This window comes from Lutra lutra, chromosome X (genome assembly GCF_902655055.1).
Source record: "Lutra lutra chromosome X, mLutLut1.2, whole genome shotgun sequence".
Taxonomy (NCBI): Eukaryota; Metazoa; Chordata; class Mammalia; order Carnivora; family Mustelidae; genus Lutra; species Lutra lutra.
In genome coordinates, this window is record NC_062296.1 from 27,207,874 (window position 1) to 27,219,426 (window position 11,553).

At 51.0% G+C, this 11,553-nt stretch overlaps 1 protein-coding gene across 6 annotated transcripts in view; it reads right to left on the reverse strand.

Annotated features, from left to right (window-relative positions):
• The window catches only part of ATP1B4 (ATPase Na+/K+ transporting family member beta 4), a 33,635-nt gene extending 25,162 nt beyond the window's left edge, over positions 1-8,473 (reverse strand). For 2 of the 6 annotated variants that reach the window (XM_047716229.1, XM_047716225.1), the window contains exons 1-2: positions 8,110-8,471; positions 3,893-4,166 (exon numbers count right to left, since the gene is read on the reverse strand). In XM_047716229.1, the coding sequence (XP_047572185.1) occupies positions 3,893-4,166; positions 8,110-8,172 (337 nt within the window). In that variant the 5' untranslated portion in view covers positions 8,173-8,471. Of the gene's footprint in view, positions 1-3,892; positions 4,167-8,109 lie in introns of all 6 variants that reach the window. The other 4 variants (XM_047716228.1, XM_047716227.1, XM_047716224.1 and 1 more) reach the window with 4 other exon arrangements.
• Between the last annotated feature and the right edge of the window lie 3,080 nt (positions 8,474-11,553).

Sequence of the window (11,553 nt, forward strand, 5' to 3'; positions counted from 1 at the left end):
CATTTCTTTTCACATAGCCTATAATTCAAACTTTTGATTAATTTCCGCCGGACTTGCTTCTACTCTAATCAAGGCAAAGTGAGGCCTCACCCTACTTATTTCAAATCTTATTCATCTTCAGCAAAAGCTGAAGTGGCTCTGCTTTTCCAAAAGAACACGCGACGGGGAAGGAAGGGGGAAGAGAGCGTGCTTCACATCGACGCTTGCTCTACCTGTGAGCTAGGGCAAGTTCCAGAATCTCTCAGTGCCCCTAATTCCTCACAAGGAGAATGGAAACAAGTTTAGCCGCTCACCTCGTATACTGATCTACAGCCCTAACAATATCTAAAACCCCACTTCTCCTAGCGTCCTGCTCGCCTCTCTGGGCGTCAATTTCCTCTTCTGTCCTGGGAGGTCAATGATAGGACTTCCTTCTTGGCGTGGGACGATACATTTGAATAGCAGAGCCCAGAGCCTGGCAGATACCAAGTGCTCTTTACAAACATGGTTGGTCCCCACCATCGTCATTATTCATGTGTGTGTTGCTGTGGGACCAGAAACATGGCCGTGTGAGTCCTTTGTCCACGGGCTGTTTTGGGATTAGGTTTGCCCCAGGATGAGGCAGCACGGAGTGAGGTGAATGAGCACGAGATGGCTGCTGAGAAGTTCTTTTCAAGTCCTCCTTGGGGCCCTCTCAGGCTACAGTGTCTGGCTCTGCTCACAGCAGTGACATGATGTCGGAACGACAGATTGGAACTGACTCACGAACCAGAAACCGGAACAAACCGCCTAACTCTGCTGTACCCAAAACTGAATCCAAACATTAATTTTTAAATTGAACCATGAACCAAATAAAATGAACCAGAAAGGGGTGGGGGTAGGAGCAGAGGAAGGGGGAAGAAAGCTCCGCAGTCATCCCACTGGAAATGGAACCTTGATGTTTTCTAAGGTGAACTGAGGCAGGACTGGAGCCGGAACACAGCAATTCGGCTGGAAGCCCTGGAGAAGGAACAGCAGCACCGGTGCACCGGTGGTACTTGGTGCCTCCTCCCGCTTTCCTCAACCCGCGCCCCCAGCCCCGGAAAGGGAGCAATGGCCGGAGCCATCCTGGCGGACTAGTCTCATGGATGAAAGGAAAGCAATGGGATAGGTACACTCCCTTGGAGATGCCTTCCGCCTTGTCTAGGATGTGTGGCTGGGAATTGCAGAGGGGGGAATGGCACTAGTGGTGAGTCCCCTGAGCCTCACCCCTGAGCTACGCCCTGAAGTCTGTAATGGGCTAACAAAGATGTCCACCCCCCGTCCCCACCAAGGAAGACCAAGCTCCATACCCATCGGAACCTCTTGATCCCTCCAGCTTTTTCTTTCCTGGATGTCCAGGTTTTCCCTGCGCTACTCCTCTAGGTAATGCAGGTGTCTCTTCTGATTGCCTTACCCAAGCCTGGCTAGACCTGGGTATCTTGGATAGACATGGGTAAGGACCCATGATCTAGATTCTTTATTCCTCCCACCAGAACATCCCATCAGGTCCTGAGACCGTACCCATCAGGGCCTTGCTCATTACTATACTTCATGAGGACAATGTGGTGTGTTCCAGCAAGAGGGTGAACCCCAGTGTTCATCTGACCTGGGCTTGAATCCCAGTGTTGCTGCTTCATAACTGTGTGACTTTAGATAAGTTACTTACCCTCTCTAAGCCTCAGTTTCTGCATCTGTAAAATGGGGATAATAATATTACTACCTCATTTGGTTCTTGTCAGTATCCAATAAAATAACAGATAGTTCCTCAAAATAGAAGTTGCCCTGCTACCAAAGGAAAGACTCAGACTATAACCATAGGCTGGGCGAATATGTTGGTCATGTTGATGTGCAGGCTGAGATAGGGTTAGTAACTGCTCAAGTGGGCACCTAGTTTTCAAGCAAGAGGGCAGCAAAACATGTGCTTGGTGGCCTAGGCATTACCATCACCATGCGCCGCCTGCCCAGGCAACGCCCAAGAGCAGAGCCCGAGTTGCTGGACCCTCGTCACACCTGCCATCAAAGGCCCAGATCTGGCCTACCAAGGGGTGTCCCCACTGCCATGTCCTCCCTGGGCACCTGAACATTTCTCCCCCATCACTCTTTTTGGCCCATGGATTATTCTCCATGGGACCAACTTGCCTCAGCTCCTCGGGTAAAGTTCCAGGGGCTGGCCGTTTAGGGGTTAAAGTACAGCTCCCTCTCCCAGAAGCGCGCTTGCATTTCACAAGGCCTGTGTTCCCAGTCTTCTTTAGGCAAGGGAGAAACAGCTGTGCCCGCTTTGGAGCCCCACTGAGCGTCCGGCATTTGTCTGCAGCTTCCAGAACGTTGGAATGTTCCTTGAATGGTACATTTGTTCCAGTTGAGGGTTTGAGGGATCGGCAGGGGTGGGGCTGGGAGCTAAGGAAGGGTGAAGGGAGGTGGGTGTTGCTCAGAGCCCCACACCTGCTATTCCTAATTCCAGGAAGGAGGGCTGGCCCTTTCACCCTGACGGAGCTGAATTAGAAACCTAAACTGGGGGTGGGTGGGGCGGGGGGGGGAGAGAATTCTCAGCCAAAAGGGCCTTTAGCAGGCATGATGGTCAACTTTAGCAACCGAGACCCGGGACACTGGGGGACTCTGATTTCACCCGTACAGTCATCTATTTTGCTCTGCTGTGGGTTAACTGAGTGCCAAGCCGGCAGCTGCTCTTTTTCTAGCCGTGTGGAGAGTGTGGCAAGTGTGAATTTTATCACAGGCTAAATCTCTTAAGGAGAAGGCTCAGCGTGAATAGTTCAAGAGGTGAGTAGGACCCTGGGAGAGGGGTGCTGGAGAGGTCGTGAAGCCGAAACGCTGGCTAAGGGATGCCATTCTGCCATCGATCAGGCACGACGGGGCCTCTGCCGTAATCTCCAGAAATGACCTCTTTAAACAGAATTCCTCTGTGTGCCCCGCCCCGGGAGCCTGAAACATCCGCAAGCTGGGGCTGAGGGCGCGCGTCCGAGGGCACACCTCCTGGCTTTCCTTTTCTGACATTTCTGGGTGCAACGATGAGATTTTATCAACCCGCGGTCAAGTTAGCAGGGACTGCGGTCCCACAGCCCTGCAGCAGTCTCCTGCCTAGTACCGTTGACCCTTGAACAGTGTGGGGTTGAGGGGCGCCGACCCCCGTGCGGTCAGAAATCTGTATCTAACTCTAGACTCCCCACGACGTGACTCCTAACAGCCTACCATTGACCAGAAGTCTTCCCGGTGACAGAAAGTGCCAATTCACGCGTGTTTGGTACATTCCATGTGGGATGTACTGTCCGCTTACCGTAAAGTAAGCCATGGAAGAGGCGGCCTTGTGCGAGAGGAAATACATTTAGAGCACTACGCTGTGTTTGTGGGGAAAACACGCAACACCCACATGCAGCAGTGCCCTTCAGACCTGTGCTGTTCAAGAGGCAACCATGCTTTCAAGTTTACAACTGAAGCATCCAAAATGAGCCTCAGGCTGATCCTGTGGGAGAGACAAGGTAGGGATTGTTTCCCTCATTTGGCAGGTGAGGAAAACCAAGGCTCCGAGAGGGTAAAGGATGAGCCCGAGGTCACACAGATGGAAAGCGATGGGGCTGGGACTTAAACAAACAAACAAAATCTGTGCTTTTCCCACTCATTCTTACGGACCCTTTGCATCGCAAATGAAGTTGAGCCCATCGGCTTTCAGCTCCACCATCCGATGTGTTTACCTACTTGGTTTCTTCCGACGGGATCTGCCCCCAGTGCAGGCATTTCCCTAGGCATCGAGCCCTTCACATGAGATCTGAGAGAAGTGTGCAGACAAGCCCATCCAACGTGTATGGTAAAGGGGTCCTGGACACCAAGCCAAAAGCAAAGGACACCCGACTGGGGCATTGGGACAACTGGGACTTACTCCAACTCTGACCTGTTCGGGCCAGAGACATCCTTTTCTCCGGATCCCACAGGTATTCGTTCATGATCTGCCATCTCTGCCACCAGGCATTGCCTGCTGGCTGACCCGGACCCTTTTCCTCCGCCTTCGCCTCCTCTTCCTCCTCCTCCTCTTCTTCCTCCTCCTCCTCTTCCTCCTCCTCCTCCAGATCGGGTACCACCGTCACCCGAGCTTCTTCTTCAGCTTCTTCCTCTTCATCTGCTAAGTAGTTCTGGTTCACTTCATCCTGATCGTCCTGGAACGGTGACAAAACACAGTCCCCTTTTTGAAAAAAAAAAAAAAAAAATTCCCCAGGGCGCATCCCACCAGTCAAAAGGAATGGAAGACGATTCAGTATTTGGAGAAGCCTCTCCAGACACACACCCGTGGGTACGAGAAGCACCTGTTCCCTCTCTCTGTTCTTTTGGAGGAAATATCCTTTCTCTGACCCATTTTGACCCAATATTCTTTCCACAGAGGTGTAAGTTCTAGTCTCAGCTGCGGGCCCTTGGGCTCTTCCCCTCAGGGCTCTGCTTCTGTCTCTCCTCTGTCCTGGGGCCTTGGCCTCACTTTGGCCTGTCAGGGCGGAGCCGAGCTGGACACCAAGGACGGAGTCATTTTAGACACTTGAGTCCACCATGGCAAATTCTAAGGCCAGGTCAGCTTTATTGTCGGTCCCACACGCTGGCGGGCGCTCAACTTGACCATCCCGCATTGTACCTGAAAGTAGCCTCTGACAGCAGGGCGAGGCCAGCGGCTGGACCCCTCCTCAAAACTTAGACTCCCACCGGAGCAGAAACAAAACCCAGGGGTCTGTTTGCTGCTTCTCTGACTGCTGCGTGAGCGGGCACCTCTTCCTGCCTTCAGCTGGTCGAACAGACTCCCTGAGGTCTGGAACCTCAACTGCTACTTCCCTTGTCTCCCTGCTCCCCCCCAACCCCATACCCTAGGCGAGAATCTGGGCACGTCGTGAGTGCTCAGCACATATCTGTTGATTGACTGATTGCAGTCATTGAGATCCGAAACTGTAATCTTCTCTGAGTGGTTCTAAGAAAATTAAACCAAAAAAAGAGAAACCCAGACTTCACCAACGGGATTTCGAATGCCTCCCGGCCACAGGCAGGAGAGTTGGATCTTTGCTCTTTGGGGGTCTGCCAAGGCTCCCTGCAGAGGCAGAAAATGAGGCCACCCTCCCTTCTCTCTGCTGTCCAAATCTGAAGGGTGGCGGGGCCTGTGCACCTGCTGGGGTTGGATGTGTCAAATGATAGAGACCAGGGGCTCCGTGCTGCCTGATTCCTCAAAGGCCATTTAGAGGACACTCAGCTAAAAATGCTGCCATTAGTGGGGGGCGGGGGGGCGGAGCTCAGAAAATTGGATTGTTCAGAATCAGTAAAAATGACCCAGAATGACAAGACTCTGCTCTCAGCCTTCAGTCTGCCCCATGCCATCCGGCTGTGGATCAGAAGCAATCCTGAACGTCTCGAGTCGGTTCCTCTATAGAGCGTTCTATCACACACCACATTAGAACTAACAGGGACCCTGAAGATTCCCTTGTCCATCGGAAGCCCAGAGAGGGGGCGGGACGCAGCTGCAGCCACACAGAGAGTTCGTGATCAAGTCGACAGAACCTGTGTTTCCCGTTACCTGGGGCAGTGACGTTTCTCCCCTCCTACCCTGAGCTCAAGCACCTAGACGTTACTAACAGATTGAAGCCACCAGTGGGGGGTCAGAGTCTGTGTTCCCAAGGGATTGTAGGTGCTCATAATCAAGGATTTCTGACTCTGACGCGGGCTCATGGTGCAAGGCTCAGGAGGAGAGCCCCCATCCACTCAGAGTTGAATGGACTAATAAATGCTCTTAAATCTCTTTCCCTCGTGTGCGAATGTGTGTAAGCATTTGACCTCCCCAACTACATTCTGAGCACCCAAGGGGCAGAGTGGGTATTTTTTCCGACTCCTTGGTGTCCCTCCACCCGTGTGGGGCCCACGGCTCGGGAGCCAGTGGGGACTAAACGAGTGCCAATGATAACTACTGGGCTTAAAACCTGAGCCAGACTCTGGAGAAATTGCTCTCCCAGAGTTCATCGCCCTAACCCCAGCAGCCTTGTGGACTGGTGTGTAGTCCTCATGGCCTGGGAAGAATCCACCGCAACCGGGAATCTCAGAGAATTTAGGTGGAACGGTTCACTGCGGGGGGATTTAGTGTCCCCTTTATATTTTCTGGACAGCTTCCTTTTCTCTCCCTCTTGTGCGAGGGCCTGCTGTCCACTTCTGCTCCACAGAGGAGACAGCTGGCTTGGGCCTCGGCCTGATCTTATTTGTAGATATGAGCTTTCATGATAATCCCATTAAAGATGGCTTGTCATTAAAGCTTTACCCTCCCGGGAAGAATTAACCTTCTCCGAGCTAATTTCCCCACGGCTCTCACACTGCCTGAGTTTCAGGAACCTCAAATATCCGTTTTGCTCTCCTCTGCTTCCCTGTGTTAGGAGAACCTCGCATTACGCAAGGGAGGCACTTTTGGGCAACTAACTATTTAACAGAATCCTGTCAGGACTCTGGGAATGAGAGGGTCTGTGTTTGCCCGCTGCCTGAAGTGGCCGTGCCCTCCTGTGGCAGCATGTGTGAACGTGCTGGACTATAGTAGTGGGTGTGTGCCCAGGCCATGGTGTTGCCCTAAAAGGGGAGAGTCTGAAGGGTGGCTCCATTTTGAGCACTCTAAATATACAAACATATAAACATATAAACAAACAGTGTGACCCAAAGGATAAATTTGTGCCCTTCATTGAGTAACACCCTGTAAACATTTGAATAGTTGGTTAATTTCAAATAGAAATCGGCATCCGATTAACTACTGCATTAAATAGTTTCTTTTTAGATTTGACCAAGTAGTCCCCCTACAGGGTAAGATCCCCCGGTGCATTTAAAATCAAGCATTTCCTATAAAGAGCAGACCCTCGGATGTGCTTGACAACTAATCGAATGGATACATAACGCTTTAGCAACAGTACATAGAGAAGAAGCCAAGGAAGGAAGAGTTGTAGGTGCCCTACAGGCTATGGCTGCTCCGAAAGCTGGGAGGGACTCTGGAAATGTGAAAAGAAAGATTCTACGTGGTATGGCTGAGAAGGGAAGCCCTCTGTAGGTTGATACCGGGTTGGAAGGATTCGTGTTTTCCTCCGTTGACTCCTTGGTTATATAAGCAGCCATTTCCAAAGAAAAGTGGATTAAAGCTTTGTTTCCTCCAGGGGCTCAGATCACAGCCCTCTCTGGCGGAGATTTCAGATTACACTCACCACAACCCTCCCCCCCGGAAAAAAAGTACTGTGTGTGGCATATATTGACGATTTCGAGCAAAATAAATGCAAGGATACGGTGGGTTCAAAGACCTCTGTGGTGCACCCTGGAGATAAACAGCGACAGCAGAGAGTCGTGTGTGTGCCCGTGTGTGAGTGCGTGTGCCCGTGTGTGTGTGTGTGTGTGTGTGTGTGTGTGTGTGTGTGTGTGCTGGGCAGGGTGGGGTGGCAGGCGGGCTGGCGGCAGGTGGGGGAGAGACAGAGGGCTAGGGAGTCGCCTACCGCAAGTCTAATAGAGCCCGAGATTAGAAGTGAGGAAACTTGCAAGTCACTCCCGTGCTCGGAGCCCCAGCAGCCTCCTTTACATAATGAGGGGTTCTGGAGAGATGATGTCTAAGATTACTCCCGGCTTCTATCTACGGTTCTCTGATTTTAGCAAGAGAGTTTGGAATTTCTGCTTTAGAAAAAGAGCAGCTGGGTTCCTAAGACGCTCCCACCCCTGGGGACTGAGGCAGCTGGGTGGCCAGTGTGTTTCGCTTCCTCTTCCCCTTCCTCTCTCTCCTGGCTAAAATTTCCTGCTAACGGACCAAAACCTCTACTCCCAAACTCCAAAAGTTCTATTTGTTTAAATTCCAGACGCCCCCCCCGCTCCCTCCAATTTTAGAAGGTCCCCCCTTCCCTTGTCTTTTCTTCCCCCAGGAAGAGGGACTTCTTCCTTCAATGCAGCAGTTTAGGGCACAATGGGGTGCCAGGAGTCACTGCTCCATCTTGAAATTATAGGCTTCCTTAAACCCCGCTGTTCCTGCCCATGCTGAGGAGAAGCAGCCGTAAGCCACGATCTACGCCACCCCCAGCCCACCCCCCTCAAAAGGGATGGCAAAACATTCTGCTCCCCGGGACTCACAAGTCTGGAGCGATAACCGTAAGGAGAGGCCGGAGCCCTTCTGGACCGGATCTGCCTTCTCATGGTTGTTCCGTGGGCAAAGACGAGGCAGAGGCAGGCAAGGGGGTGAGAGTTCTGGAGTTCCCACTGGTACAGGAGACACTGGTTGCTGGGGACACTTGGCGCCTAGTAAAAGTGAACCCTCTTGGCATGAGCCCTTCCCCAAAATAATCTAACATGCCCCTCTCTCATTGGTTGGCCCATTCCCTGAATCAAAGGAAAGCCCTTATGGAAAAGCAAGCTCATCATCACAGGGAGGGGGGAGATATTCTGGGTCACGAGGAGGAGCGACTCACCGCCCCCCTCACCTCACGTCTCTCTACCCGCCCTCTGCCCTTCTCTAGCACCCGAGCTACTATGGGCCCAATGGAAACCTTAAGTCGTGTTCTTCTCAACGGAGAGCTGAGTAGCAGTGTGTGCAGGAGGTGGGGCGTGGGTGGGAGTTAGGGGTGAGGGGACATGGCCAAGAATAACTTTTCTTTTTTCATAAGACTGATCTCATGCAAAAGGATCTAGGGTGTCAGGAAAGATTCCCTTTGCTCTGCCCCCCCCACACCAAGCCACCTACAATATTCCTTATTTGTGTCAACCCATGAGCCCCTTGAAATGTGGATTATGCATTCTGATTTTAGAAGCCAGATTCCTGCTTCACTCCTCCCCTCCCCAACAAGGGTCTTGGATATAAAGAAGCCTTTTTCTAGCCCACATGTCACAATGGTCCCATCAGTTGCTGCCCCTCACGCACACAGCCCTTGGAATCCTGGCCACATTTCTGTAGTGGTTGAGATCTATATTTATCCCTTAGCATCAGGGCAGGGAACAGGCCAGAACTTTGCCGTGTCAGTTTCCCAGACATATATAACTCCTGAAGCCAATGTGGGAACCAACAAAAGAAAGAGCCAAAACACTGAATAGTGTTTTTGGTCTGTCCAGTCCACCCCACCAGAGCCTGGGTGGCTAAAAGGTTTGGGTGGAATTTGTGATTCTTCCTTCAAAATCACCCCCCACCCCCCCGCCACAACCCATTATACCCAGGTGGCTGAGAACGTTGCAGATAATGAGATTCTGGGCAGATACATAACCAAGAAAGCCAGCATAATAGCTTAGATAGATTGACTTATTCATAATCCCAAGCCTAGGCCATTCTGATGAAGACAGCTTCCATAGTGCTTAATTTAAAATAAAGACTCCATTTACTAGAACACTACTAATTAGAACTCTTCCTTAACAGAGTCCCTCCCCCTGCCATACCCTTATTTGATGAGAAAGAGGCCACTGACAAAAAAAAAAGAGACACTCATTCCACTTTGTGGACTTTAATAAAAACAAAATACATTCCAGGGGTTAACCTGATCTCAGTCTATACTGGGCTCTCTCACACTTTCTCCAATCAAGCCTTTTGTGTGACTCCCAATGTTAAATATAAGAATCTTGAAGCCCTTAGCAATCCTCAAAAACCAAAGGGTAGGTTAACTGGTCTTGTCTTCCTAAAGCAGAAAAGAGCACAGTCATGTAAGCAAGATTTCAAAAATCAAGAGTGGGTGGGGGGCAGCATTATTCATAATAGGCAAGGTACGGAAGCTACGTAAGTGTCCATTAGTGGATGAATGGATAAGGAAAGAGTGATACACATGCACATACACAGGCATATCGTTTCGCCATGAGAAAGAAGGAAATCCTGCCATTAGCGACAACATGGATGGACCTTGAGGGCATTGTGCCAAGTGAAGTAAGTCAGACAGCAGAAGGCAAATACTGGAGGTATAGAGTAGAATGGTGGTGGTCAGCGGGTCTGGGGGGATGAGACTGGGAAGATGGTGGTCAAAGGGTGCAAACTTCCAGTTCTAAGGTGAGTAAGTTCTGGGGATCTAGTGTACAGCGTGCTGAGTATAGTTGGTAAGACTGTATTATTACTTGAAAGTTGCTAAGAGAGTCGATTTTTAGTGTCCTCCCCCTAAAAAAGAAACAGCACTTAAGTGACGTGGTGAAGGTTTTATTAGCTAACGCTATGGTGATCATCATTTTGCAACATACAAGTGAGTCAAATCACCTCGTACACCCACACTTACACAATGTTATATGTCAAGACATCTCCATAAAGCTGGGGGGAAAAACCCAAAAGCAGAAAGACAAAGGAGATTCGGAGCAATGTGACCTCAGGTAACAAAATATTCCGTTCTCCAGAGTCTCCCACGCCCGAGCCTTCTGGGTAACCTGGGGTTTGCTGTACACTTAATATATTTGCCATGTATTTTGACTATAGATCAGGCTGTCTTCTGGAATGCCAGCTGTTGGGTGGGGTAAAATAACAAAATCCCATAGGACCTCAAAGACAGAAATCTGTGTGAGTTCACACTCAGAAGACTCTAGCTACAGGAGAGACCTTTCCTGCCAATTTCGGGGGGGTATATATGGTGGGAAGCAAGCTGCTGAACAGCACAGAGCAGGCTGGACCTGGAAGGGACCAGGGGAACTGCAAATGAACAGTGGCTCCAGAGGCAAGAGTGGCGAGGAGAGGCTTTGACAGCAGACTGAATGGCAAATGACTCCAGTCTCTCAAACTGTATATGCCCAGTCCTTGGGCGCAGATATTAGCAGCTGCTTCTAGAAGCCTCGTCTCCTGGATGCCTGCTCTGGTCAAAGGTCAAACCGCATGGTTGCTGGGTGGGTGATGGGGAACCGAAACTTATGGACTGGGTCCTCCTGTTCCCAGAGCATTCTTCAGAGAATCTTCACCTTCACCACGGGAGGGGCTAGTTTCTGACATCTGTTCTTATGGGTCACTTCCGCAATTGTGTGTGTGTGTGTGTGTGTGTGTAGGGTGAGGGGAGGGGAGAGTGTGTTACGGAGCTACCAAAGAGCAGTTGTGTGCTTTCCTTACCTAGGGATTTGCTAAATCTTCTCTGGGAGGTCATGTGCAGTAGGGCTTAAGAGGTCTTTGCCACTGGATTCAGCTGGGTAGTACTGGGGACTCTCTAGAACCCCAGACCCTTCCAGCATTAGTGACCTGTGGACTCTGAAGTCATGGGTGCGGAAGGTCCAGGCCAGCCTAGGGCCCGAGACTGCCCGTGAATACTGCCCAGCATAGGGTGTCATCTTCAAAGTGCATGAAGCGGGTGGGGGGGGTGGATCTTATTTGCGATTGCAGAGATCAGGGAAGGCTTCCCGGAATAGGCGGGGTTTGGGTTGGACCTTGAAGGGCAGTCCTTCAAGCTGGAACAGCTACTGCCCGACTTTGCTGATGCCAGTATGGTCCCTGGTGCCCGATGCTCCCCCTCCCGCACAGCTAGCCTCTGAGCAGTGGCCAGCAGGCGTAGCCAGCAGGCTCACTGGCTAAGGCCAGAGGGTTTCCTTGACCTGAATGGTCCAGATAATGGCCCCAGATCCCTACTTCGCTGGGTTCCA